The sequence below is a fragment of the Sander lucioperca genome, chromosome 15, assembly GCF_008315115.2.
Source record: "Sander lucioperca isolate FBNREF2018 chromosome 15, SLUC_FBN_1.2, whole genome shotgun sequence".
NCBI lineage: Eukaryota > Metazoa > Chordata > Actinopteri > Perciformes > Percidae > Sander > Sander lucioperca.
In genome coordinates this window covers 566,301-594,283 of record NC_050187.1, presented here as the reverse complement: position 1 = coordinate 594,283, position 27,983 = coordinate 566,301, and the positions used below count along the sequence as shown (strand labels likewise).

Below are 27,983 nucleotides of genomic sequence, written 5' to 3'. Positions count from 1 at the left end.
AAATTCTCATGTTCCAAATTAAAAAATACATTTTTACATTCAATATTTGATAGTATGATGATTTTACACAATATATAATGCATAATAGGTCTACAGCGCCTCTATTAAGAACTTCCTAAATGGAGATGTTGAAATTCCGAGGCGACCATGAAGGCAGCACGGCTCCTGGTACCTTTTCATCAGTAAGGTGTTGCATTAGTGCGAGTTGAGCTGCCGCCGCCGGGCCGCTGTCGGCGCTTCCTCTTTCCTCCCACTGAAGGATTATTACGGTCTGTTTCTAATCTCCTAACGTTATATCGACACTTTCTATTCCACCCTGATACGATATCCTGCATGGCAGACGTCACAGATCCAAAAATGAGCAGTTTGAGGGCGTATAAGGAACCATTCGGTAAGTAAAATATCCATGTGTCTTAGACTCTGCGTCCATAATAGCTAGTGTACGCGTACAGATGTTCCAGTGGTAAAGGTTGGATTTAAAGCCGCGTTTCAATGGTATTACATGATTAGTCAACGTTGCAAACTCTAACTTTCAGACCTCCTAAATGGATATTGTCATGCCTTATATTTATTTTTATTGTAACAACAATAATTATATTTAAAATATTTGATTTGATTACCTTAATAGATACATTTAGAACACTTGTGTGCACCGTTAGTTTGGGGAAAACAGCAAGTGTTTCCTGGTTAGCTGTCCGCAACCTCAACTAACAAAGTTTCCACAATTAAAAAAAAGTCTTCCTCTAATCTAATAATGGAAGAGCCTACAGACTGACAGTAGCCTACTATCTGTTCAGTTGTCTATACCAGGGGTCTTCAACGTTTTTTGGGCCAAGGATCAGTGGTGGAAGAAGTAGCCTACTTAGATCCTTTACTTAAGTAAAAGTACTAATACCACACTGTACACATACTCTGTTAAAAGTTAAAGTCCTGCATTGAAAATGTTCCTTCAGTAAAAGTGTGTAGGTATCATCATGGAAATGTAGTTAAAGTATTAAAACATTGTAGAAAGTGTCCAACCAGTTGTGTGTTTAATGGTCTAATCATCTCAGCGTGACTTGTAGCCGTTATATTGTTGGCTAGTTTACTTTAGAATCAAACATCAGATTTTATAAACTACATGTGTTTTGTGTGCAGTAATCTTAATGTGTAAAGTAACTAGTAACTAAATCTGTAACAGATGAATGTAGTGGAGTAAAAAGTACAATATTTCTCTCTGAAATGTAGCAGAGTAGAAGTAGAAAGTGGCATGAAAAGAAAAGACTCAAGTAAAGTACAAGTACCTCAACATTTGGACTGAAGTACAGTACTGGAGTAAATGTACTTAGTTACATTACACCACTGCCAAGGAGCTCTTAGCTGAAAGAGAGACGGATGTGGCACAGTGAATCGTATTTTTGTTTTTCGGTCAAATGGTCTTTTGAATGGGAGTGCTAGGGGCACTTTGATGCTTGCTCCAAGTATCACCAGGAGCTCTACACCTTAACTCCACCAGTGACCAAGATATACTATAACCAGGAGCTCTACACCTTAACTCCACCGGTGACCAAGATATACTATAACCAGGAGCTCTACACCTTAACTCCACCGGTGACCAAGATATACTATAACCAGGAGCTCTACACCTTAACTCCGCCGGTGACCAAGATATACTATAACCAGGAGCTCTACACCTTAACTCCACCAGTGACCAAGATATACTATAACCAGGAGCTCTACACCTTAACTCCACCGGTGACCAAGATATACTATAACCAGGAGCTCTACACCTTAACTCCACCGGTGACCAAGATATACTATAACCAGGAGCTCTACACCTTAACTCCACCGGTGACCAAGATATACTATAACCAGGAGCTCTACACCTTAACTCCACCGGTGACCAAGATATACTATAACCAGGAGCTCTACACCTTAACTCCACCGGTGACCACGGGATATACTAAATCTGTGGCTACTTGTTTTGATATCGACTCGTTTTGACCAAGTATATCTCGCTGCAGTCTGCGGGAAGGCGGGGCTTGACATCAAGCCCCGCCCACATCCAAGTCACCTTTTTTTTTTTTTTGCTTACGTCATTCCCCATACGTTCGAACGGACCAAGACAGCCTGGTAGAATTTTTTACTATGAAGAAAATTATTTGGATAAATGACATGTTTTTTATTTTGAATCTTTTAATTTTGTTTGAAAATTTTATATCTATAAATGTAAATGATCTGAAAGAAAACCGAATAGGCTAGTCACCAATTTAAAAATGACATGAAATTATATTTTAAAACCTTAAAAAAGGACTGACAAATAAGAAAGCCATCCGGACTCTGAACATTTACAATGCCTTACAACCTCTTTAATGTAAATTTAATGCGCCCCTTTTTCGTGTATGTATGTATGCATTTAATGTTTTCAATGTGTTTATGGATCTGTACTTGAATAATAAAGTTTTTTGAAGACAAAAAAAAAAAAAAAAAGACAGCCTGGTAGAAGCTGATATAGCCTCTTGATTCACATTAGATAGAAACTGATGATGTAGGCTAAACAAACGATATTTCATGCAACAGTGAAGTTTTCATGTAGTTACTACTGATTTCTGATTTTGAAATGATATCCAAATTTGAAAAATGGGTCATTTTAAACCTTGTTAATATTGATGACAATGTGTTCAAACGGAAAACGAGCCATATTTCATTTAATTTAGCCCTCAAAAGTAGAATGGTGTCTTGTTTCGTTATGGACTTTCATATTAACAGCAAGAATTCAGTCACAACCAAATGTACAAAGGGGCGATTTTGCTTTAACAATTAACAGGTGAACCAGAAGCATACAGGGGAAACTCCAAAAATTAGAATATTGTGCAAAAGTTCATTTATTTCAGTAATTCAACTTAAAATGTAAAACTAATTATATAGACTTATTACATGCAAAGCGAGATATCTCAAGCCTGTATTTGTTATAATTTTGATGACTATGGCTTACAGTTTATGAAAACCCTCAGAAAATTTGAATATTGTGAAAAGGTTCAATATTTTAGGCTCAAAGTGTCCCACTCTAATCAGCTAATTAATCTAAAACACCTGCAAAGGGTTCCTGAGTCTTTAAATGGTCTCTCAGTCTGGTTCAGTAGAACTCACCATCATGCCAGATGCTCCTCGGATATTACCTGCACAGTAACACACCTGATCTAAGTATTTCAAAAGGTCGAACACATATACAGATGTTTAGATACAGTAAAATCGCTACGTGATTACCGTTATATCCGAGGGTTGAAGTTGCATTTTAACGGGGCAGTGCAAGTTACGGCTGTGGTTTAGCTGAAGCTAACGCAGCCTGAGCTTTCACGTTACAATATAAAAGGTGTTGACCGTTGACTTAGCTAGCACGCAAACAGTTAATTTACATGTCTACGAGCATGTTAGCAAACTACACCAAGACACAAATACTGAGGAATATTGATAGAAAGCAGGGGAAACTAGTACTTCCATACTTTTTAGCATTGGCTAATTAGCAACCTGCCTGCCATCAGATGTAGCTTCCGAGCTAGTTAGCAGCTAGCCTTTCACAGGCTTCAGGCTTTCACCGGAGCAGTCTTATGTCATTTCCGAACCACTCTTTTCGTTTCAAAGTCGGAAATCAAATGAACGAAAAAGTACACGGGCCCAATTACAGTTCACTGTTGTTGCATGAAATGTCGTTTGTGTTTAGCTTACATCAGTTTCTGTTATCTAATGTGAAACAAGAGGATATCAGCTTTGCTACCGTCTTGGTCCGTTCGAGTGTATGGGGAGACGACGTAGGTTTAAAAAAAAAAAAAAAAAAAAAAAATGACTGACTTGGATGTCAAGCCCCGCCTTCCCGCAGACTGCAGCGAGATGCTCCTCGTTTTGACTGCTGAGGTGGTAGCAGACAACAAGAGCTACAGTGAGTTGTTCAAAACCTTTCTTTTTAGTAAACTCTGGGTACACAAACAATGTTCTCAATGCTCGAGTTCATGTGTAGGCCATTTGACCGAAAAACGAAAATACGATACATCTTAAAAGTGGCGCTTCCATCCTAAATATGCTTTTAAACGAACGTTTGACTCAGGTACATTCACAAAAACACCCTAGGTTGCATTTTGGCGAGAGTTACGCTTTAACTGACAGCACTAATTTTAATATGTTTCAATGAAAATAAGAATAATGATACAAAAATGATAATTCCCTCCAATATCATGATTCATATGGCAATCGCAATATCAGTCAAAATAATCGCAATTAGATATTTTCCTCATAATCGTGCAGCCCTATCTAAACTACACAGTTTTCTTTGTGATCATAGAATGCAAAAATCCTCCTTGGGTCAAGAAACCCCCAAATGATTACAGTCTGGTCACTGGTAGCTACAACCCTGGCGGCCAATCCCAAAGTTGTTCTTATTAATGCCTTAGGACTGATCTCTACAGCGTTAGTATGATTTATAAACATTAATAAAGACCTTAGTTGCAACCTTTAGCTTCACCCTGCTAAAATGCTAAAAGGTGGGGGAAGGCATTGTCTACATATGATTCAGTGATTTATATGAGATAACACAACTATAAACATATGATTGTACACTTTTGTTCTGGTTTTCAGTGACAGTGTCCCTTTCCCATATTGTCCTGTTGTTTTGGATGATGCATTAGTTTCTGTAGTGAACTGTAGGCCTTGTACAGCTGAAGAACTTCTCTCATACATTTTGATTCTGTTCCATATTCACCAATATGTACACATCAAAGAAGTTTGGCTTTCCAACACCTGCTGTCTCACCTCAGAAGCAAACATGATCTCATGGCATACTATTTACACCTGACTGTATCATTTCCTTTAAGTGTAACAAACTGTGTTTTCCTGCCTGTAGTTATCTAAATCACTTTCACACACCATGTTTGGATAATGAACATGTGTTTAGTCACCCTGCAGGTTAATGGCTGTTTGTCTGCAATCCTATATGATCCAAGTAAACACTGTAGTTCCCTTCACCATTGCTAAACTGCCATTTATTGCAGATGTGGATATTTAGTTCAGTGAAAAGGAGCTGCTGCAAAGTTTAAAATGGAAATTCAAGATAGTCTGGTTGTAATTTTATTGAATTTATTTTCTTAATATGGACGCCGTATGAAAAAGTTAATGCATCAGCAATGCATGTTCTCAAGTAACAAAGACAATGAAAATTGTAGGCCAAGTTACCCCCACTATCTGATTACATTTAGTAATCCTAGAGTCAACTTGTGATAGGTTTTTAGTAATTTATAACACTAGACTTGTTTTTGCCCCTTCACATCCCAGCTGAGCAATGTCAGAACTACATGAACCACAGAACCAAATTCAAGTCAGATAACAACCTTTAACACATTTACACGGATGGCAAATGTGGGTTTGCAGCTGGGACAATCAGACGTCACTTCTGTTTCAACCTTGACCTATACTCCACTGTGGCTGGAAACAGTTGAATTTGACTTAAATAGCTCAATGTCTGCACGTCTGGGGTTTGACTCATACAGGTTTTTTATCAGCTGGCACTAATTTAGATATGTTTGGATATAAAGTTGATCTATTCACTGAAACTTGACTTCTTTGACTGCAGCATGGGTTGCAAGATATGATTGGGAACACAGTTTTGGGTTTTAGTCACTATACAGGCATTAGCTAGCTGTTTCCTCCTGCTTCAAGTCTTTATGCTAAGCTAAGCTAAGCTAACCACATTCTGACTCCAGCTCTGTACTTAACACACGGACATAAGGTTGGTATCAAACTTTATCCAACTCGCAGTATAAAAGTGAATTGGTGTATTTCCCAAAATGTTAAAGCATTTGCTTCAGCCAAGTTACCCACTGCACAGATACAACACAGTACATTAAGCTATTTAAAAAGTACAGTAAGTTTTCGCAGAATGTTTTCATGTGACTGATCAGGGAGAAACACCCAGTTTAGATTGGGTGATATTAAAGAGGTAATATAAGCATTAATATACTGTACCAGTCTAATCATGTTCAGATACACACACAGTACAAGAGACCCACTTACCACCCACTATCAGCTATGTACTGTATATACACATGTAGCAGAGAGTTTGTACAAGGTGTGTGTGTATAGCTGCTTTCAGTCTAGACTTGAGTGTGGCCTGGGTCAGGTGTTGGCATGCCATTCTCCTCCATTCATGTGTGGAAACAAACTCAGGATAAAGCAAAGCGCCCACTCCACAGGTTGCTTACAAACTGTTCTTTGCCTCACAGAAGACATGGGTGGTCAGAACGGAGGAAAGCTGGGTTCACCTGTGTGGAATTATGGCCCTTAGCAATGTATTCTGATGTGGTTTATATTTCATCTCTTGAACTTTATCCAGAGCGTGCAGTCACATGCCCCTGCATTCCCAGAGAGGGAGAAACAATGCTCAACTGATCTGGGGTTCGACTTACACTTGATAATTGGGTAACTGGCTGTAAGTCCTAATACTGTATGCACTATAATTAAAGGGGATTGCCACCCAGGGCTGCAATGTTAAGTTATATACTGGTAGTTTTGCGCTTTATTACCTAGAAATCACCTATAATTTATATTACTGCATATTGTTTCTTAGAATATGATAACTCTTACTAACTATTACTTCACTGAATGAGGAGGTAACCCATCGCAGAGAGCAATTTCTTGTTTTTACATTACAATCATTCTGTGGTAACCCTTATTGCAAGCTTGGACAGTTTTTGAAAAATGTCTTTTTTTATGCTTTTTAGTACTTTTGAGATTAGTCTGCTGTGTTTCTACTGCAAGTAATTCACACAGCCACAGTTCATCCCTGAGGTGTAATGTGCTGAGATATTAGGGTGAACTGTAGGGGCAGTTGTAAGAGCTCAAACGATTAGGTCGATTGATCCTATGTTGATAATTGATTTATTCATTTTTCAAGCTGAACTGCCAAAAAGTCCTTGGTTTCAGCTTCTCAAATCTGAGGATTTGCTGCTATTCTTTGACTTATGTTATATTAAGCTGAATATATTTGGGGTTTGGACTGTTGTTAAAACAAAACAAGACATTTGATATATATATATTAGGGCTGTCAAAATTAACATGATAACGAATTAACGCAGATTCCTTTTAACGCTACTAATGTTTTTGACACGTGATTAATAGGGGTGGGGGAAAAATCGATACAGCATAGTATCGTGATATTTTCCGTGGCAATACTGTATCGATACACAGTATATGGATATTTTATTATATATGTGTTGGTCAGTTTGTCTGCTTGACTGCTTGACTTTTGGTCAGCTCAAACTGCTGACCAGCTGCATTGTTTGTCCCCATATGGACTATAACTGATGGGAGTGAACGCCGCAGCCCCAGAAGCTTGTCTCCAGGGAGTATGTGGCTGTGTTGAAGAAATGGATGTTCCTGGTTATGGAATCTCAAACTACTAATGTGGTAGGGAAGAAGAGGAGATGAGGAGATAACAGTGTTGGCAGGCTTTAACATTAATGTTTTTTTCATTTGCCCAGTCGTGTGAAAATAGATAAAATTCTACTTACTCCAAGTCAAATTTTACTGGCCCCTATACAAATTGTTTTTTATTAGTGGTTATCAAATAACAACAAAGACTTAAGTATATTGTTATATTCAATCTTTATTTATAATGTATAAACACACCATGGACAGTGTCATAGCTGAGTTAAGAGACTACATTTTAAGGTACCCTCATTTCTAACCCTAACCCTAACCCCATGCCGAACCGGTACTTTTAAAACGATTCCGATTCCTAAACCGATTCTTGAAAAACTGAAAAATTACATCAAAGAAAGGCTCTTTTATAGTTTTTAAATTGAAAATTATTTAAATTTAACAATATATTAACGTTTTAGTTGTGTCATCGACATCCTCTGTTGCCACCCCAAAAAAACTCCTTTTTCACTCTTCCACACTTGAAGCTAACAATAACCCTAACCTGTACGCAGCCATCATCTTCTATTTCTAACAAGACAATGAGACAACTCTATTCTTAATTGGCCAACGGCACATTGAAATTCAACAAGCATTCTCTGACATGGGCCACGGGAGGGGGCAAGAGAAAGATTACGAAATAGCAGGATGAAACAAAAATGGAAAAGAAAAACAAGTGTGTTCAGCACGTTAGTTAGCCTTGAATTATTAAATCAACTCTCATATACCCCATAACTAATTACTTTATAGAAATAGAGACTGAAAACAACATTGGAGCAAAGTACATCATGTCAACATTTCCTAGTAGTGTTGCGTGGGTTGGTCTACAGAACTGTCATGGTGGGGATTTACCTTTCATTTTCCCTTGAAGGGATGACACCAGCTGTCACCTCCTGTGTGTGTGTGTGTGTGTGTGTGTGTGTGTGTGTGTGTGTGTGTGTGTGTGTGTGTGTGTGTGTGTGTGTATGTGAAAAAGCATTGTAGTGATGCACATGCGCCTCCATAGAAGGTCAGTGTCTGTAATGACGAGTGCTCATAAATGTGGGAGGCTTTTTGGAGTTACTGATGACTGAAGATTATAAAAAATAACGATCATCTTCACCTTTGTCATTTTAACCATTAAACAGTCCGCTCGCAGCCAACCACATTCACAGAGAGTAAATGTAGTTTAAAAAACAGATGGCAGTCCTCAAAATACAACTTTACTGTCAGTTTACACTGAAATTAATTTTGCGTTCCCGAGCAGCACCGCTCAAAGAAGGAATAAAAAGAAAAATACACAGAGCTAGACAACAATTACACATGTAGTACAAAGATGAAGACATATCAACAGCCATGGCAAAGAACCATGTTACATGATATCTTCTGATCCAGATCTTAATTGGCAGTACACTGATTTTGGTTTAGCAACAGGATAGACTGACGTCTAAAACAGTTCTTGAGCCTGTTGTATCTAACCAAAGGGACTCTATATCGCCTGTTAGAAGGCGGAAGTTGGTATAACTGAAAACATGCATGCAGTCAGAAGAGATGCTGTTAGCGAGCCTGCTGTTCTTGTGGATTGTTTGAAAGGAGTGTGCAACAGGTTGAACAATGATCTTAGCACATACTTTGAGTTGATTATATAATTTAGTTTAAAGCAGATATAGGCTGCTGAGGCAGGCTGTGCTGCAGTACAGCATGACACTCTGAATCACTGAACTATAAAACAGAGAAATAATCTGTTTACGGAGAAAATAAAGGCAAATGTTAGATGAACGCCCAGGCTCTCAGTTGTGCACATTTCTCCAGCCGTTGTGTGTGCTGTAGCGGCTTCCCCAGCAGGATGAGCCGGGCTCCCTGCAGTGTTGACTAAGTCAGAGATAATAATAATAATAAATTGAATTTATATAGCGCTTTTCACAAACTCAAAGTCGCTTAGATAGATAGACAGATAGACAGATAGATAGATAGATAGATAGATAGATAGATAGATAGATAGATAGATTTACCATACACTCATTGTCAACGTATGCAATTAAAAGTGGTATTCAAATTCCATTCATAAAAGTCCATTTCTGACAGTAAAGTGCTTTGAGTATGATCTACTGTATAAATAATTGTTGTGATGTGCTGGGGCGACCTCTAGCTCACCCAGTAGAGTGTGCGCCCCATGGAGGCTGAGGCCTTTGCAGTGGCCCGGGTTCTAATCTGCTGTGAGTCACCCCCTCTCTCTCTCTCCCCCCTTTCCTGTCTATCCACTGTCACTAGGGCTGAACGATTTGGGGGGAAAAAATCTAATTATGATTTTTTTTTTTTTTGTTTAGCTATAGTCCAATATTCCCTGTGTTACAGATAAAACATGTCATGGAGCATTATAACATGATACAACATCAAAACTGCTCTATATTTCATGGGCTTTAATGAGACGTTTATAGAGTGGGTCCAAACTTTTTATAAAAACCCAAAGTCACGTGTAAGGGTCAGTGGGCACTGCTCAAAATTTTTTCCACTGGGACACGGCACTAGGCAGGGTGAAGTTCTTTCACCTTCATTATTTGCTTTGAGTATAGAGCCGTTGGCTGAACTGATTAGATCCAATCCTCTCATACAGGGAATAAGAGCTGAATCAAATGTTCAGCACAAATTGTCACTTTTCGCTGACGATATTTTATTATTTCTGAAAAATCCTATCATTTCTGTTCCAGCCTTGCTCCACAGTCTTAAGGAGTACAGTATGATATCAGGGTATAAAATCAATACAAACAAATCCGAAGCCTTAATGATAACTGGGACCTGGCCGTTGCAGTTGGACAATCTCGTCTCATTCAGACACTCCAAGCAGGAGTTTAGATATCTTGGAGTGATTCTTACCCCCAAGACTACTCAGTTGTTTTCATCTAACTATGATAAATTGTTAAAGGAAATCAGAACTGATTTAAACAGATGGGATGTACTACCGCTTTCTCTTTTGGGTAGAATTGAATGTATAAGAATGAATATTCTCCCAAGATTATTATTTCTGTTCCAAAACCTCCCTGCTGTTATACCACAATCTACTTTCAAATTTCTAGATAAATTAATGTCAAAATTTATTTGGCAGAACAAAAGACCAAGAGTGCGCCTTAAAATTTTAATGTCGCCTAAGGAAAATGGGGGCTTAAACTTACCTAACTTCAAATTGTACTATTGGGCTGCCCAAATAAAAGCTGTGGGGGGCATGGATCATTCGTGATCCGGAGTCACAGTGGGTCTCCAAGGAAGAATACTCGGTGTCGGGAGTCTCTCTCTCTCAACTCCCATTTCTCAACCTGCAGTCTCAGAAAAAAATAAAAAATTGCAAATTTATGGGTCAAACATACATTAAAGATTTGGAATAAAGTCCAAAAGCAGTTGAGGGGAGGGACTGCTTTATCTTGGGCTATGACTATTAATGGTAATATTGAGTTCCTTCCATCTTTATCAGACAGCAGCGGCTTTCGGGGATGGGCTGAGAGGGGTCTCCTCACAGTGACTCAATTGTATGACGGAAATGTAATTAAAACCTTTGCCCAATTAAAAGCAAAATTCAAATTACCCTCAAGTGATTTATATAAGTATTTTCAAATAAGGAGCGATTAGGAACTGATCAGAAGAGAGCCTACAAATATAGAGAAGCATTTTATTAATTTGATTGAAAATGGTGGTACAATGAAAAAACAAATGTCCTTGATGTACAAAAAACTGTTGATCGACATGTCAGATAACACACAACACATAAAACAACAATGGGAAATGGAGCTGAATGTTACCTTGGATGACGATGTTTGGGTTAACATTTGCTCTGGCTGCCATAAGGGTGCGGGCAGTCAGGTCTGGAGGGAGTTTGATTGGAAGACAAAAATCCGATTTTTCAGGAACCCGTTAAAATCTTTCCTCGCCAAGAGTATCAGGAGTGATAAATGTTGGAGAAACTGTGGATTTGTCGGTGATCAAACTCACATCTTTTGGGACTGTCCCATCATACTTAACTTTTGGAGGGACATTAAGGGCATTTTGGAAAATCTACTAAAAGTGAACATCTCTTTAGACTCCCAAACTTTTTTACTGGATATCTTTCCAGACAATCTTTCTCAAGACCAAGCATTTCTTCTCCATCTCCTCTTAATGACGGCAAGGAAAATGATAACAATCTGTTGGTTAAAACCTGAGCCACCTACCATTACGCAATGGATACAAAAGATAAGACAAGTTTATTTAATGGAACGGTTGACAGCACAACTGCAATTAAAAACACCAGTCTTTGAAAGGAGATGGGGTCCTGTCATTGACTTTCTGAAGTAGGACATAAGCCTATGCTTTAAATTGTTTATGTTTCTGATTGTAAATAATGTGTGGAGCCCAGTCTCAGGACAATGTTCATGTTTTTTTTTTTGTTTTTTTGTGTGTACTCACAATAAAGTAAAAAAAACAAAAAAACAACTGCTCTATATTCTTATGTAGGATGGGAACATAGATATGAACTTAAAGAAAGAAAGAAAAAAAATCCACTGAAAATAGGACATTTCTGTAACATTCTTTCAGCATTTATCTTATGAAAAAACAGCAAATATAATAATAAAAAGAGGAATAAAGAAATGGTAAACCAAAAGTTACACCAAACATTCAACTAAATATTACAGTCTTAACGATTAGCTAATCGCATTCTTCAAATTGCGATTTCCATTTGAAAACAATTAATCGTTCAGCCCTACCTGTCACTATCAAATAAAGTGAAAGGCACAAAAAAATAATCTTTAAAAACCTCATGGTGTGCTAATATATGCAGGCTGGTTTTCCTGTCTCTGGAACCACTCTCTCTCTCTGAACACATTAAAGCTGAATGAAGGAAAACAGCCTGCTTACACCTGATCACTTAATCCGTATTCTAGTTTCCCATGCAAAATAAAGTTTCATCGTCATAGAGTGTAACCCAAGAAAGGCCAGGTGAGTTCTTTATTTGGAGCCCTTTAGATACAATGGCTGTACAGTGACGTAGACTGATGCAGGCCCACATAGCCCCGGTCAGGTATTTTCTGGAACTGAAAAGCTGCCTTTGTGCTGCTCACCCAACTCATCCGTGAATCCGTGCTTGTTCAAAATATTCCTTTTCAGTGCTGAGGGCATTTGATTTAAGAGTGTTCCATCTTGGTGCTGAACAGTAATTTCATTGTTTCTGAGAAGCTGTCATGCACTAAACGCTGGAGGGGAAACGCACCTAAACTCACACTTCACACTTTTTTTATTTGGCTGACTAATGTAGCGTAGATGACGATCATGGCATGAAGCCATATCATGAAAAAGTCTCCCTGCCTTCCAAATGACAGTTTACCTCCTTTAAATGATCACGATGTGTCATCACTAGCCAGTTTTACTGCCTACATTAACATGTCCAAACTATGTCATACTCATACCAAAATAAACCTGCTGGCTGGAGGATGTGGCTTTTCTCTGCATCTCTGCAGTTGATAGTTTGGTGATATGTAGGAAGTGGATGGAATGAGCAGAGGTGACAGCATCTAGTCACAATATTAAAGCATTTTTTCCTTTTTTGTAACAGACCGAAGCAGCTCTGAACCTGTGGAGGACACAGACACCACCAGCTTTGTGGCAGAATTTGTAAGGATCTTTTCTTTACTCTTCTCTCCGCTCATGTGTTTGGTTAACTGTCTCATTGTCTTGACTTGTCTTCTATCCAGTTTGCTTTCCGCTGATTTCTCATTGATCTTCCTCAGAAAACAGAGTCTTAAAGTAATCTGCTAAGAAATGTACCATAACTGAACACACTGTGCTGTGATTGTTAGCGCCCAAGGGCTCATTGAAGAACAGGTTTTGGCAGGCTCTTCCCTATCTTTGCACACAGAAGAGTCATTTTCCTCGACAGTTACAGACTACATCTTGAATGTTGCCTCAGTCTTATGAACAGACTGAATACAAAGGAGGTTTCTCAGGTTTCTCTCTTCTAGGGCTGGGTATCGATCGACTTTTTCCAATATCAATTTTATAAAATGCATTTTAACAAAAGAAATTACAACACTATGGCACAAATCCTTTATTTATTTTCCAGCTCCTACTACATGAGCCATCTCTGGGTAACGTAGAGTTTCTCCTGCGTGTCTCTACGACGTTTAACGTTAGACAGCCAACCACAGACATTATTAGATCTTGGTATAAAAGCATGCTGCGTGCTGGTTGGCTCACTCACTCTGATGAAATTTACTCCTTAGGTATTGAAATTTGGTATTGAATGAGGAGGCATTTTTTCATACTCGATACTAAGGAGGCAATTCCGTCGGTGCCTAAAAAGTATTGAATTTGTTACACAGTCCTACTCTCTTCAGCTTTATTCATTCTCTTTCTAATATTCTCTTGTCGCCCTTGTCTCTCCCACAGTCATTGGAGGCCAATTATCCAGTGCAGGTGACAGATCCTAACGGTAAATAAGGGAGTACAACCACAATGATTAATTTCACAAAGCATTAATGGACATACTATTTCTATCAGCGTTGATACATACTGTAAATTCTCAAATAAAAGGCAGAGTGGCCGGCACAAACAAATGAAGACATGGTAAAATAGAGAAGGAGCTATAACAGCTCACATGGTCAATTCAGCATAATGTATTGCTACAGCACTGGAGCCTGATTTCTGCATTGAATCCACGCCATAGGTACGTACGTGTAGATACAGACCCTACGCTGTAGGCTGACGTTCCTCTCCAGAAATCTAATAACAACATGAAATCAAGGAGAGGGTTAACTTCTCCTGGTTCTCCTCCTCTATAACAACATGAAATCAAGGAGAGGGTTAACTTCTCCTGGTTCTCCTCCTCTATAACAACATGAAATCAAGGAGAGGGTTAACTTCTCCTGGTTCTCCTCCTCTATAACAACATGAAATCAAGGAGAGGGTTAACTTCTCCTGGTTCTCCTCCTCTATAACAACATGAAATCAAGGAGAGGGTTAACTTCTCCTGGTTCTCCTTCTCTATAACAACATGAGATCAAGGAGAGGGTTAACTTCTCCTGGTTCTCCTTCTCTATAACAACATGAAATCAAGGAGAGGGTTAACTTCTCCTGGTTCTCCTTCTCTATAACAACATGAGATCAAGGAGAGGGTTAACTTCTCCTGGTTCTCCTCCTCTATAACAACATGAAATCAAGGAGAGGGTTAACTTCTCCTGGTTCTCCTCCTCTATAACAACATGAAATCAAGGAGAGGGTTAACTTCTCCTGGTTCTCCTTCTCTATAACAACATGAAATCAAGGAGAGGGTTAACTTCTCCTGGTTCTCCTCCTCTATAACAACATGAAATCAAGGAGAGGGTTAACTTCTCCTGCTCCAGATTTCAGACCGTGGTCAGAAAGAACAGGGGAGACACTTTGTTTCTCCGTCTCCACCGCCGGAGTCGGTACTCGCTCTGAAGCTAATCATGTCAGTCTCTCACTCACTCTAACCTAGAACAACGCAGACACATCAGCGCACAAGTATAAATCCTCACAACGCCATAGGCCACTTACAATACGTAGGCTACGGTATAGGCTCTGCGTAGATCCTACGTACTACTATAAATCTGCCTTAACTATCAGTACCAATTGGCTATTATCCATCCCCGAATCCATCTGCAAAACAAAAGGTGATCTGCTGTTTCCTCCCAAACCCTCTGGAATTCTCTTCCCCAATCTATCAGATTTGCTGAATCTTTGGACTGTTTTAAGTGGCTTTTAGAAACCTTTCTAAATCTTTATAGCCAAGCCTTTTTATAGATCTCACTCCCTGTCTTGTGTTTTAGTTTGTTAGTTTTATCTTGTAATATCTTTTCATAAGATAGCCATGGACGGAGCCATTATATCTTCAGTTTGTCTGAATAACTGACTGTCTGTCTGTACGTCCGTCCCATTCTTGTGAAGGCGAAATTTCAGGAAACCCTGGACTCGAGGATGAACTGATTAGATTTTGGAGGTCAAAGGTTAAAGGGCTCTGACCAAGGCATTTCTGGTCATAACTCAAGAATTCCTAGGCTAATTATAACAACATTTCACACAAATTACTGATAGGATAAATTCCAAATTCCAATTTATGCCATCAGGCTTCGTTCACATAGCCTGCAGCGGTCTTCACACGGTGCCACAAAAACCACAGCGGCCTGCGTCGAAAAGTTGAGACAGATTCAACTTTTGGAGCAACTCCACCCTGTGTCACGCTGCGGTGGCCAGTCCTGTTAGCATGGATCAAACTTGTCGCTGTGTTTTGAGGCAGTGTGAGAGTCCTGTACAGGAAAAAGGAAACATCACTGCCTCTTGGCAAAGTGCAAGTGACTGGGGAAAAAAGCGAAAGACAGAGTACTAGTAAAAAGGAATTTCACTGCATAACGTAGAAATATGTTGAGTATGTGACAAATAAAACTTGAAAGCTAGTGAGTAGTGTTTTAGCAGCCAAGTTACACACATGACAAAAACAAACTAGGTGTGCAAGAATTAAAATACAATTAAAAATCCAAATTAGGTGAAATAACTATAATAGAAATACAAAAATATAAACTGAGCATAGAGACTCTGAGTAGGTATGACATGGAGGAAGTGTTACATGAAACAGGAACAGAAAAGAGGTAGTCTTCTTTCAAATAGTAAGTCAAATATATAAATCAAATACCGGAAATAAAGGCCTGTCTCTAAGTTGAACCTGAACCAAATGGCCAAAGGCCTCTCTCTGCTGTGAAGGTAAACTTAGACCAGGCCACTATTTGAGAATGTACAGTACATTTGAAACGGTCTTCTGTCATTGTGAACTGTTTAAGCATACAGTATGTGTCAGCGCTAAGTACTGCTGCAGTGGTCTGATATCAGGAATGTGTCTCCAGCAGATGCTGTGACCCTCCACCTGAGCTCCATGCCCTCTGGATACCTGAGATCTTCCGCAGACAGAATCAGACAGGTCAGTATCAGCACCTTTAATGCAACCTGTGTTTGAAATATGAGTCCCTTATCTTAGAGCTGGGCCATATGGAGAAAATCAAATATCACCATATTTTTACCAGATACATCGATGTCGGTATTGTGGCGATATTGTAGGGTTGACTATTGGTGTTTTCACAAAGTATTAGCACAATGAGAGTTTTGACAAATAACCACCAATAATTTGGATATATTGACTAACTGGGTAAAGGCAAATAATAAAACAGCTGGAACAGTCTGGTTAGTTCAGAAAATGACATCACTTTACTGACACGCAGGCTTTAAAACCAGGAAAAGACAACACTATCACGATATTATGGTATCCACATTTAAGAAGATATCTAGTCTCATATATCCATGTCGATATAATATGGATATAATAGGTCAGCCTATTCCTGTGTTATCATATCAACACCTTTGCCGTGGAGTTTTTATCTGAATGTTTGTTAGTACAGATACAATATCACAAAACTACTTCACATATGTCCGGGACAGACAGTTAGGCCATGGACAAAGGAAGAACTGATCACTTTTTGGTACCATTTATAATCTACTTTAATTTTTGGCACATAACTACTGAAGTGTGGGATGTAGATGCAATATAACAAACATAATCCAGTCTTCCCCAATGCACGGACGTTTTAGGTCTAACTGGTGGCAGTAATACGTAGGCTTTAAACTGATTGGTCAACAAGATACATGTGGAATAATAAACAGCCAATGAGATGAGAAAAATTCACAATAGCAGCATAAGGAAATAGACAACCAACAAAGATGTTTCTTAGTCCTCTTCTTTACAAAAACATGTCAAACATGAAAAATACTGGAATCATCCATGCACTAGATCAGGGTCTTCAACGTTTTTTTAAGCCAAGGACCCCTTAACTGAGAGTGAGACGGAGCAGGGACCCCCTACTACATATATTGTATAAAATGAAGTTGCATATTAAACCGGGCCTACAATAATGTGTGGGCGGCCTAAAGCCTTTACACATACCTTTTCAGTGCATAGAATACTAAGCTATTAATATTTGTTGGCATGTTTTTATCAATTATGTTATAATGTTAAAAATACATGTGGCAGAGTGAATCCTTAGGATGAACTGGATCTGTGTGTGGCTACCTCAGCGATTTCCTTACCTATCGGCCAGTAAGCCTATCATCAGTGTTTGCTTTTGTCACAAATAGGCTGATTTATATTTGCTAATAATATGTTGGATTCATGTTAAGAGATTTTCATTTATGAAAAAACTTTACAAAAATTAACAATAATTTGGTGGCCCCCCTGCAGTAACTCTGAGGACCCCCTGTTGAAGATCTCTGCACTAGATAATATGTTGGGGATTCTCCGAATATGCGACCGCCATCAACCAATCAGCAATCACCATCATTACTATGTGCATCTTGATGCAGATCTTTTTTTTATGATTATTTATTTTTATTTTTACAAGATTAAATAATATACATATATACATACTATTTAATACAATAAAATGTCAACAAAATAGACAACAAACTGTCAACCAAATAACCATATTATGTATATATGCTGACACCATAAGTACATTACATACGTCTTTCCACAGTACATAGCCTCCTAGGAGCCCTCCAGAAATCTCAGGTACTTTCCCCATTTATTTGTGTAAAAACTCAATCTAGCAAATCATATGTATGACATTTTATCAAATGCTGCCACTCTAGCCATCTCACAAGCCCATTCTTGGATTGAAGGTACCCCTTCGTTCCTCCATCCTCTTAACATAATCTGTCTGTATATCACTAAACTACTTTGGACTCAACTTCTTATTTGCCTATCCATCCCGCTTAGGATTGACCCATCTCCCAGAACAAATAATCTTAGGCTGAATGGAACCTGGGTCCCTGCAATCAGCCATAGGTTATCATATATCCGAGTCCAAAATTCCTGGCCCTTATCACAGGATCCTAGGACATGAAGTATTTGGCCGTCCTCTGTCTATCTCCAACAATTTGGTGTGTCTTTCAATCCAAGTTGATCCAGCAGATCTAATCTAGATGCGTATTAACCTTTTTCTGTTATTAAAACTACCAAATGTAACAAGGCTTTTCATCATCGTCGCCTGCCGGTGTCGAAGGCCTCTAACCCTAACCCTAATTCTCAAGAAGGGGAAAGATCCCCTGCTTTGCGGCAGCTATAGACCAATCTCACTCCTCAATGTGGACCTCAAAATTCTTTCAAAGGTTCTTGCACTCCGTCTTCAACGGGTGATGCCCTCCATTATCTCGCTAGATCAGACAGGGTTCATGCCTGGCCGACAGACAGGAAATTGTGGTGTCCCTCGATGCCGAAAAGGCCTTTGACAGGGTCGAGTGGGGGTATCTATACGAGGCAATGGAGAGGTTCGGCCTGGGCGACAATTTTATCCTCTGGGTCAGATTATTATATTCACCCCAGATGGCCTCTGTTCAAACTAACGACACGTTGTCACCCCTATTCTCACTCCGGAGTGGTACCAGGCGCTCCCTAACTTTAGGTGATACTACTGGGAAGCTAATTTGCAAAAGCTCCTGTACTGAATGAGCAACGACTGCGCCTTGCTGCCCCTCTGGGTACATTTGGAAAAGGCGGGGTCGCGCCTTTCGCTGCGTTCAGTCCTCTGCTCTCAGCTCCCTCTACCTTTAACGTCTGTGGGCGCATGCTCGATTGTATCCCTCTCGCTCAAGATTTGGATTCAAGTTAGGAAAGACTTTGGCTTACAGGGCCCTTCCGTCTTGACCCCACTGCTTAAAAAACATGTCTTTACACCTTCAAGTCCAGACCTTGCACTCAGGGCCTGGCACAGTAACGGTATCATTAGTGTCAAAGACCTATACAAAGATGGCATATTTGCAGCCTTCAGAGAGCTCGCTTCACTTTACGGTTTGCCAAAGTCACACCTCTTTCGCTTTTTCCAGATTAGGGACTTTGTCAAGAAGACATTCCCCCACTTTCCAAACCGCCCCCCAGAAACCCTGACTGATTCCCTCCTGGCGACAGACCAGAACAGAAAGAAATGCGTTTCTGAATTGTACGATTTATTATGCTCGGCCTCAGCGAGCTGTGACAAAGGCTGCATGGGAGAGTGATCTGAACATGACTGTTACGGACCAACAATGGGACCTTGCGATGGCTATGGTTCATTCTTCTTCCATATGTGCTCGTCATGGCTTAATCCAATGCAAGGTCCTCCATAAAGTCCACTATACAAATGTGAAACTGTCCAAAATATACTCCACTGTACACGCCTGTAACAGGTGTAACCAGTCTCCTGCCAACCATACTCATATGTTCTGGTCTTGCCCTAAATTAACTACTTTTTGGATGAGAATTTTTGACACCATGAGCATTATCCCCCCCTAACCCTTTATCAGCCATTTTCGGCATTTCGTCTGACGCTGACCTCCCTGTTGCACTAAAGCGGGCCCCAAGAGACTGATCTTGCTCAACTGCAGGCTCCCCCCCCCCCCAAACACACACACACACGACTGTTGGATGAAAGAGGTGCTCAACAATTTGAAGCTTGAGAAGCTCAGATCTTCTCTGAAAGGCTCTATCTCGACATTCCTAGAGACATGGGACCCTTTCCTAGAACTCATTGACTCCCTCAGCTTATCTCCTGATTTGGAGGACTGAACTCCTTCTGGACTGCTCAGTTTGACGACAGCTGCCCCCCCCCCCCCCCTTTTTTTTTGTTTTCTCTCCTCTCTATCTCTTTTAATTTGTCTACCTTTTTTACTTTTATCTTTTGGATGTTGTATGTCCTTACTGGTGTGTGTCTGTCAGTGTGCATGGGTCTGTGTTGTTTGTCCCCGTCTATTTTGGACCTGAACTGGGTTGGTTTGTGGGTGGGTAGGGGACTGGAGGGGAAGTGCAATGCTGTTTTAACTATGCTTTGTTCACTTTGGCCTATGTTGTATGTCATTTATTGTTAAAATTTTAATTCAAAAAAGTTGGGGGGAAAAAAACAACTACCAAATGTAGAGAAGCCTATTCTACCTTGGCAGAGGCACACACTCTAGGTGCTTTCTAATTTAGGCTGTGAGCACACACACAGGATGTGGTTTAGTCCCATTGAGCTGGAGGTGCAGCTGTGAGTGTTGCTAATAACAGAGCAGGAACACAGAAGTCATTTTCTTTCATGCAGCTTTCTAAAAAGACAGCGTTGTTGAAAATGAACATGCAGGAAAGGTGAGCTGTGGGAACTGAGTAGAGAACTTGTGCATTCCAGTGCGTCCAATCATCACTGGTAAAATGTATGCATCCCTCCAGGCGTAGTGTCTTGATTCTCTGTCTGGTCTTGCTGTACTGTAGTGTGCAGCGTGGCTTTTGTTGATACATGTTTAAATTGCAGAAGACAGTGAAAACGCATCAGGTCCACTGTTTGAGGCACATAACGTGCATAAGAGGAGACATGCACCTGCCAGATCTAAACTTTTGAAGAAAAAAAAAACAGAGAAAGGCACAGCTCTGTTTGAAAACCAATATTATGTGACAACGGCTGAAAGCAGATGGTTGTTCCATCACCATTTGCCTTTACATGTTATGTACTGTAGCTGTTGGCAGGGGCGCAACTACCCAGTGTCAGAGGGGTATGCAGCAATTTTGCAACAATTTTGGCGCCCCCCCCACACACACACACACACACACACACACACACACACACACACAAAAAACAAATAAATAAGTGTTGGACATCATCATGTATGGGCTTTAAATAATAAAGGTTTATTTTAAAGTATATCAGCCACTGTAGGCCTACCAAAATTATAAATAATGATATGGTAATTAATATATTACATATTTATAAATACGGGCTCGACATTAATGGTTGCCCTTGGCAACCAAATTGTGACAAGTGGCAACCTAATCATCACCCCTGGTTGTCCCCGTGGCAACCACATTATTGTAGTCCACTTTTTTCTTGTACTGTATTTTCATTACAATAAATAAATCATCATTGGTGGCATTTGAGCATATGCGTTGCGGATGTTTAAATTTGCGTTCTGATTTGTTTACTACGTCCCCGCTGTCAGACATAGGCTAATTGTTATATTTTCCATCTCTGTCTGCACTATTTTTTTGCCCAAAAAGGACACAGTGAATAGGTTGGTCAACAGAACTTCAAACCATACTGGACATTTAGTTTTGTGTGGTCTAACTAATAGAACTCCTACTTGATGTCATCACTGGTCTCATCTCTACTTGATGTCATCACTGGTCTCATCTCTACGTGATGTCATCACTGGTCTCATCTCTACGTGATGTCATCACTGGTCTCATCTCTACGTGATGCCATCGCCGACCTCATGTCTGTCTCATTCACTCCTTGCCTGTGTTCTTCTCCACTAAGACATATTGTCAAACAAACATTATGTAATAGATTTTTCATTAGTTGTTCCATATTAATAATATTAAGAAATGAATCTGTTGGTATCAAGTGGCTCCCCCTACACTTCCACCTAATGTTAGACCTACCTGTTGCCTTCCCCAGTCTTTCCTGATCCACCATCCTCACACCTGAATGAAATGAACTCACTGTTAAATATAGCAGCCTAAATTCAATTCTTAAATCAGCCTAGTGATGGCATCAGATAAGACAACTATTAGGCAGTAAGGTTGTGCTGCTGTTGAAATTACATTCACATTTTGGATTTTGAAGTACAAATATGGAGAGCCACTTAGCACAGACCTTTAAAGAGAGAGAGAGATGTGACCCTGTAATTACAGCATCCATGTCACCCAACAGATGTAACTATAGGCCTAGCCTGTCTGACAGCTAATGGTAAAACAAAATCTATTAATGATTCCATGGTAAACCAGAGTTATTGCATTAGTTATGTTTTCCAGATTCTTGTCATTTATTGTACATGCTACCTTATATTTTCCAGTTTTCAGCTCAACTACCTCAGTTTTGCATATTCTAAGCTAGCTGTAAACCCCCATTTGGCTGCTACATTCCCAGTGTTAGCAAACGCTAGCTAGTCTGTTAACATGAATATTTGCAAGCCTCCAAGTACAGACGTTACACTTTAAATCCTACCTGTTGCCTTTCACCATCCACTTATTTAACTGCTGTCACATCCCTTGACATGCTATCTCCTTTTCCCGCTTTCTTTTTCTATTTTAGCACCCAACAGCTTTTTTGCTTTATCCATCTTTTTCCATAGATGACAACTCACTACTGTACCTGCTCACACAGCGCTCATGGCGCCCCCGCTATTACGAATCCTACTATGGCCACGCCAAGACCCACACTTCAATAGCCCGGGTCTTGGCGTGTCCATAGTAGGGAGCGCCCCCCGCTCCCTCTTCTACAGTATGTCAAAATTCTGTGATGGAATCTTATGAGATAGGGCGCCAACTCAAGCCTGTTAGTCTCTACTAACAGGCTCTACTCTACAATGTTATATAATAACATTGAGGAAATGCAAAAATGATTTAGAACAGCAGCTACATATAGAAAAAAACAAAAAAATAATTTGTAAATCATTTATTTATTTTTTACCATCGCGCCCCTATGCGCCACATATAGCGCATACCCACTTTTTGCGCCACTGGCTGTTGGATTAGCTCTTATTACAAAACAGTGAGGGAGGAGTACCAGAATAGAGGCTTAATGGAGTGAAAGGCAAGGAGAAATATCACTTTTGAGTTTTTCATTACACCCGAAAATGCCCGAAATGCGGCACACTTGGTCCATCCTCGAGGGTACACTTTGGGAACCACTGTATGAGCAATGTTGTAAATCAATGAGTATGGCTCCAGGGATGGCAAAGTCTTATCTCAGGCATGTTTGCAATTGAGTTTGTGCAAATGAAAAAAAACAGTATGAAGTGGTAATCATTTGTGTTTCTCTGTGTCATAGCCAGTTCAAGATGACGAAGAATGCACCTGCCCAACATCTTCATTACCAGGTATATTATTTCTTATAATGATAGGGAAATCATGACTAAATCATTCTGCATGAAAATTGCATGCATTTTTGGTGAGGAACTTATTTATTTTTTAAACTGGCCCTTATTTTGTTATGTTTTGTGCCTAATTGACTAATGGGGACAACAATTTCTGGTCCAAAGAATTGGTCCAGTATTGAGCGAGAGCACTGCAGCGGACAGCCGCAAAACGGGATGCAACGTAACCCTCTGGGGCAATTACACACCGTCAATGAGCATATACTAAAATACTTGTTTGTGCCACTTACAGGCTCAGATTGGTATTATAAGTGTCTGACTGCATTACAAGAAGGATCCTTTTTTTTACCTTTCACTCGTTTCGGTATGTTTCTAACCAGGTTCGCTCATAGAAAAGTCTCCTTCTGAAATCTCGCGAGAGGTGACTTAACTCATCCACATTGTCAAAATTAACTAAATATTCAGCCATGACAGTGAAAAACGTTTAGATAACACTAAGCTATGCTTTCTGTAGCTTAGTGTTATCTCTGAGCATTCTCGCTCAATACTGGACCGATACCAAAAAATGGCTCCATTAGTCACTTAGACACTGTAAAAAATACTAAAGTTTCTCTGTAACCTGAAATATTCACAGCATCATCAGCCTTATTGAGGCAAGGACATATCATTTTGAAAACATAATGAATGTGTAAGCTGTGTAATAACAGAAAAAGTGGCATTTTTAGGAAATTGCACAGATGCAAAACCACACAATTACCTAATTTGACAGGATGCAATTTCACATTTCTCACTCAGACAAACACAGGTGATAATCTGACTGGGCACATTACTGTTCTCAAATTGTTGTTATACTGCTCAATTCTCAACTATTTGTATGTGCTATCAATTTGAGAAGCTATCTTTGCTCTACTGAGCAAACCAATTTTCTCGCGTTGTTATGCTGCTTTCATGGTTATTGTTTTTTTAAACCTGCAATGATTTTTACCAGCAGTTTGGTCTAAAACAATATCTAATGGCTGGTGGACACCGAGGTGTTGAAAGTTCTTATTTCAAAAGGCAGACTTTAAAAACCACAGTTTCTTCCATCTTCTTTAAATCTTCTACCAGCTACGAGCAAATGACGACAACAGTACTTAGCAAATAGCCAATCAAATTAAAGAAGAAGATGTGTCATCCGTTTTCATTGCCAAATCCTTTGGGCATGTGCATTGTTCTTTTCCCACACTCGGGGCACTTGACATTGCGAGGGCTAGCCCCACGCATTGGCCTCTCAAGCATTTTACAAACATATCAGCAACTGACCTTAAATTGTAGGGTAACACTTTACTTGAAGGTATCTACATAAGAGTGACATGACACTGTCATGAACATATGACACTGACATGACCTATGAACCCTAACCCTAACGCTAATCCTAACCCTAACCATAACTTGTCATGACAAAAACCAAATGACACTTAATGACAGAAGCGTTATGTCATAAACGTTTATGACTTGTTTATAATGTTTATGACACGTTCATGACAGTGTCATGTCACTCTTATGTAGATACCTTCAAGTAAATGTAACCAATTGTAGAATAATGATAAATAACAGCAACAGAGGGTTTTATTCATGAATTAATCCAGAATGATATTAATTTCTAAGTTACTCAGTAAACCCCAACTTTATCTGCTGCCACTTGCCCCATTTGACCGGTTGCCCCTATTTAGGAAGATAATGTTATTGATTTGACAGCACCATACACATTTTAACAGTAAGAACATGTATTTGATAGTTGGCAATAGAGACAGATGGGAGAGGGGGGGTTGGCATGCGCCTAGGTAACAGGACACCCAATATGGCCATACTTTCTGATGAAAAATAGGACTGAACGCGTTCATCTCACGTAGATACTTACTCGGGCCGCATTTTTCTGTCCGAGCCCGGCCTGTGTCCAACAGAGCAGTAACCGAGCCCGACCCGAGCCCGACACAGTTAAAATCTCATTGTTTTCTCATACTAATGACACATGTACGTTTGTTTGTGTGGAAAGCTTTTATTAAGCAGCTGTAGGAAGGCATTCAGAAATGTCAACAGATGAGGTCATCAGCTCACACGGGGCAACAAGCTCACGTTAACACAGATGCACACCTACATAATAAGCTGTTTTAAATTTAAAATGTTCAGTGTCTTATCGCGCTGATGTGACCGAGCCCGACCCAAACCCGAACATCATTTCTAAATATCTGTCTGAACCCGACCCGGCCCGGCAGGCAGAAACTGTAATCAACTTCTTTGAGATATTTATTCAATTTGAAATGTAATGTCATTATACTGTAATTTGCAAACAAAAATGTAGCAAATTTTCTTGAGCTAACTCAATCTTCCTCAGACTTCCCCAAAGAACTGCAGATTATAAGCAGCCCGTGTGAAAAGTGCTGCTGCCCAGCCCCTCCGCCTAAGATCAGTGACCTCATGAACGACAAAGATCTCCTGGACTTACTGCGGCTTAAGCTGGACCCCAACCACTGCACCATCAAAAACTGGAAGAACTTTGCAAGTCGCTGGGGGATGAGCTATGATGAACTGACAGTGCTGGAGCACCGGACCCAGGGCTCTCTGTCCCACAGCCCCACCCAGGAGTTCCTGCTGCGCTACAACCAGAAGACGGTCACTGAACTCACCGAACTTTGCCGCGTCTACCAGCGCATCGATGTGCTGCGACTGCTGCAGAGCTGGATAGAGAAGGACTGGCCGTCGCGCTGGCAACAGACTCATTAACCAGTTTGACTCTCTGTATATTTCTCTTCTTTTAGGGTTGTAATATGTAGGGATTTCTTCTTCTTCATAAGCTTGGTTAAATTGTACCGAATTGTTATCATTAGTAACTTCAGCAAGTGATTCTAAGAGAGAGATAAAACAATGGCCAACTGGTCTCCTGGGTGCTCCAGGTAGCACAGGATCTTACAGACAGCATAGCACTTACAAGACTTGACAACTGATGAACAGTTTGGATTGTTAAACTAAAATGTTTAGCCATGCAGTGTGGCTCTATGCAAAGTGGTTCCACCACTTTGCTCTGGACTGAAATATCTCAACATCTGTTGAATAGATTGCCCTGAAATTCTGTGCAGACATTCATTATTTGAATTACCAGAATTTTTCCCTTTGGGGATCAATAAAGGCTATCTTATGATTCATGGTCCCCAGAGCATGAATCCTCATGACTTTGGTGATGCCCTGACTTTTCTTACAGCGCCATCAGTAGGTCAAAGTTTTCACTTATCCAGTGAAATATGGATTTGTACAAATGTTGGTACAGACATTCATGGTTTCCTAGATGATGTATCCTCATGACTTTGGTGACCCTCGGAGAAGTGCCGCCTCACAGAGCCACTAGCACGGCTGTAGACTCTTAAACCCAATTCGCACGTTAATAGTATTACCAAGGGACCTCATGTGATTTAGAAATTCCCCCTCCACGTCTGTGTATTGTGTGATGCATTCACACGGGATAAGTAAAGTATGTATTTTACTCAAATTTACCAACATTATCCCAAAAATATGTCAAAACTTTCATTTATAATTTCCAACGCAGCCAATACAACTCTGAATCACAGAGATGCAGATTCGCACGAGACTGTTATCGCAGCCTCTGTGTTTGGCCATATATGGTCAGTCATTTGCGCTGGATTTTTTACTTGACAAATTACAGAGGTCCCCAAAATACTAGTGCTGTGTGAATAGTTCTTTAGTCATGTTAATGTTCATCTGACTGTATATGTATGGATAGTAAATAAAGCACAAAGGGAATGGCAGAGTATTTATTTTGTATTAAATATTTTGTTTTATTTTTGGAACACTCCATTTTAGCAGGATGTATGTCCCAACTTTGGCGCAATAATCACATGGCTGTGTCTCTTTTACTGTTCTATTGTTGCCGCCAGAGGGGTGTAGGCAGTAGAATGGAGCTATGTGAAAAATATCACAACAAATTAAAAGATATTATTCACAACAATAATTATTATTTCATATATATCTCCTTAATTTGGTCTAATCAAACAAAATATCCTACCAAATCAAAAACTCAAATTAGCTAAATTAGCGAACCAAAACTACAGTTAAAACTTTTAATGCTCACATAAATGTTTTATGTCCTCCTGTGTTTTATGTTTGAAGAAATAACTGAATTTTATTTTTTTGATTGTACTTGTTTTCTCAGTATGAAATAAACACATGTCAAACTCTGTAAAAGCATGAGTAATTTTTAGGAAAACTAAGTAGCAACATCAACGTCAAAGGTCAGGACAGGCTTTTTGTTTATAATAAGAAAATAATAAATAATTATGTTTTGATTTATCACCTTGGCCCAGAGGTCATGTTTTCAGATCAGTTTGTCCGTCTGTTGGTTTGTCTGTCAGCAGGATTACAGAAGAACTACTGGCCTGATTCTCATCATATTTGGTGGAATGGTGCAGCATGAGCCAAAAAAGAACCCATCACATTTTGGAGCGGATCCGAATCACGGAACAGATACGCATTTTTGTCACTTTCAATAACATTGCTAACATGCTGCATTCATGTGGTGTCGGAGTATTTGGAAAAATGAGTTCCCGACTGGGAAAATTCACACTGCATTAACATTGTGAGATGGTGCATGCCTAGTTTATCTTATT

At 39.7% G+C, this 27,983-nt stretch overlaps 1 protein-coding gene across 3 annotated transcripts; it reads left to right on the top strand.

The window, feature by feature from the left end:
• The first annotated feature begins 188 nt into the window (after positions 1-188).
• edaradd (EDAR-associated death domain) lies at positions 189-27,667 on the top strand. Of its 3 annotated transcripts, XR_004895244.1 has the most exons (7): positions 189-391; positions 13,001-13,059; positions 13,834-13,876; positions 16,302-16,375; positions 23,280-23,328; positions 25,700-26,739; positions 26,928-27,667. XR_004895244.1 is itself a non-coding variant. In XM_031299972.2 (6 exons), the coding sequence occupies exons 1-6, from the start codon at positions 334-336 to the stop codon at positions 26,086-26,088; spliced, it is 669 nt and encodes a 222-aa protein (XP_031155832.1). In that variant the 5' UTR covers positions 189-333; the 3' UTR covers positions 26,089-27,667. The 3 variants fall into 3 exon arrangements, 2 of the variants coding, with proteins under 2 accessions (XP_031155832.1, XP_031155831.1); XM_031299972.2 differs by having other exon boundaries at positions 16,305-16,375; positions 25,700-27,667; XM_031299971.2 differs by having other exon boundaries at positions 25,700-27,667.
• The last annotated feature ends 316 nt before the right edge of the window (positions 27,668-27,983 follow it).